At 40.7% G+C, this 1,248-nt stretch overlaps 1 protein-coding gene across 1 annotated transcript in view; it reads left to right on the forward strand.

Annotated features, from left to right (window-relative positions):
- Positions 1-287: 287 nt before the first annotated feature.
- The window catches only part of LOC130454709 (RNA-binding protein 25-like), a 1,400-nt gene continuing 439 nt past the window's right edge, over positions 288-1,248 (forward strand). The window contains exons 1-2 of the mRNA XM_056800630.1: positions 288-296; positions 1,013-1,219. Coding sequence (XP_056656608.1) covers positions 288-296; positions 1,013-1,219 — 216 coding nt within the window. The remainder of the gene's footprint in view (positions 297-1,012; positions 1,220-1,248) is intronic.

Consider the following 1,248-nt stretch of genomic DNA (forward strand, 5'->3'; position numbering starts at 1 on the left):
GAAGTGCTGTGCAAGTGTTAGCTCCTACTACTGTTATTGTTTTTGTTGTTCTTCAGGCCAGGAAGAGATCAGTAAGTTAGTTTTTTTGGTCTTCTTTTATTGTTCTTCAAATGTTTGTTCCATAAAAGTATGCTCTGCCTTAACTTGCCCATGTCTCTGAGGAGTCTGTTCCATAATTAAGCCCTGTGTTAAATCAAGAGAGCACTTGTTTAAGTTTTCAGCACCTCTTTTCTGAAATGATTCACTCTGCTGGCTGTCTTGGAAAAAAGGTGCACCCTGACTCGGTAATGCTCAAGGTATGTGCTTTATCTTCCAGGATTGGGCTGGTGTGGACACATTGGGAGAAAAATATCTTCCGTTCAAATGCCTCTCCCAGAAGAAAACAATAAAGCCTTGACATCATTTAATAAGCCTGATGAGTAACTGCTTTGCTACTCTAGATAACGCTGTTAATGTACAGGACTCAAAGAAAGAAAGTGTCTCCAGCAGCTTCTTCCAGCAGGCAGAAGGCTTTGGGCTGCCTTGCCAATGCTTTATTCTGAGTGCCAAATCCTTATTGCTTTCTTAGGCATTTATTGTAATCACTTGAATCATGATGCATCCCTCTGGTATTCCGATGGCTGCTCAGTATTAAGGCCCCAGGACCTCCACAGAGTTGACTTTATTTGGCTTTTCACTTCCGCTTTTGAATGAGCGCTGCAGTAACTCAGCCGGGAAGTTTCACAGGGGCTCCTGAAGGCACTTTCTATGGCCGTTGGGGTTTGTCCACCACTTTGTCTGGCTCTGTTTGGAGGCCAAGGTCTAGTCAGAACTTAAAGAGAAATACTAGGGAGAAATTGAAGGGGGAGGGGGGGAAGGAGAGAGAAAGAGAGAAAAAAAAAAACAGACTGAGAGAAACAGAGACCAAGAGACAGAGAAAGAGAGATAGAGACAGAGACATAGAGACAGACATGTAGAGACAGAGAGAAAAAAGATAGAAAGGGAGGAAGGAAGGAAGAAAAAGGAAAGGAAGAAAGAAGGAAAGAAGGAAAGAAAGAAAGAAAGAAAGAAAGAAAGAAAGAAAGAAAGAAAGAAAGAAAGAAAGAAAGAAAGAAAGAAAGAAAGAAAGAAAGAAAGAAAGAAAGAAAGAAAGAAAGAAAGAAAGAAAGAAAGAAAGAAAGAAAGAAAGAAAGAAAGAAAGGAAGGAAGGAAGGAAGGAAGGAAGGAAGGAAGGAAGGAAGAAAGAAAGAATGAAAGAAAGAAAGAGAG

This window comes from Monodelphis domestica, chromosome 5, assembly GCF_027887165.1.
Source record: "Monodelphis domestica isolate mMonDom1 chromosome 5, mMonDom1.pri, whole genome shotgun sequence".
Classification (NCBI taxonomy): domain Eukaryota; kingdom Metazoa; phylum Chordata; class Mammalia; order Didelphimorphia; family Didelphidae; genus Monodelphis; species Monodelphis domestica.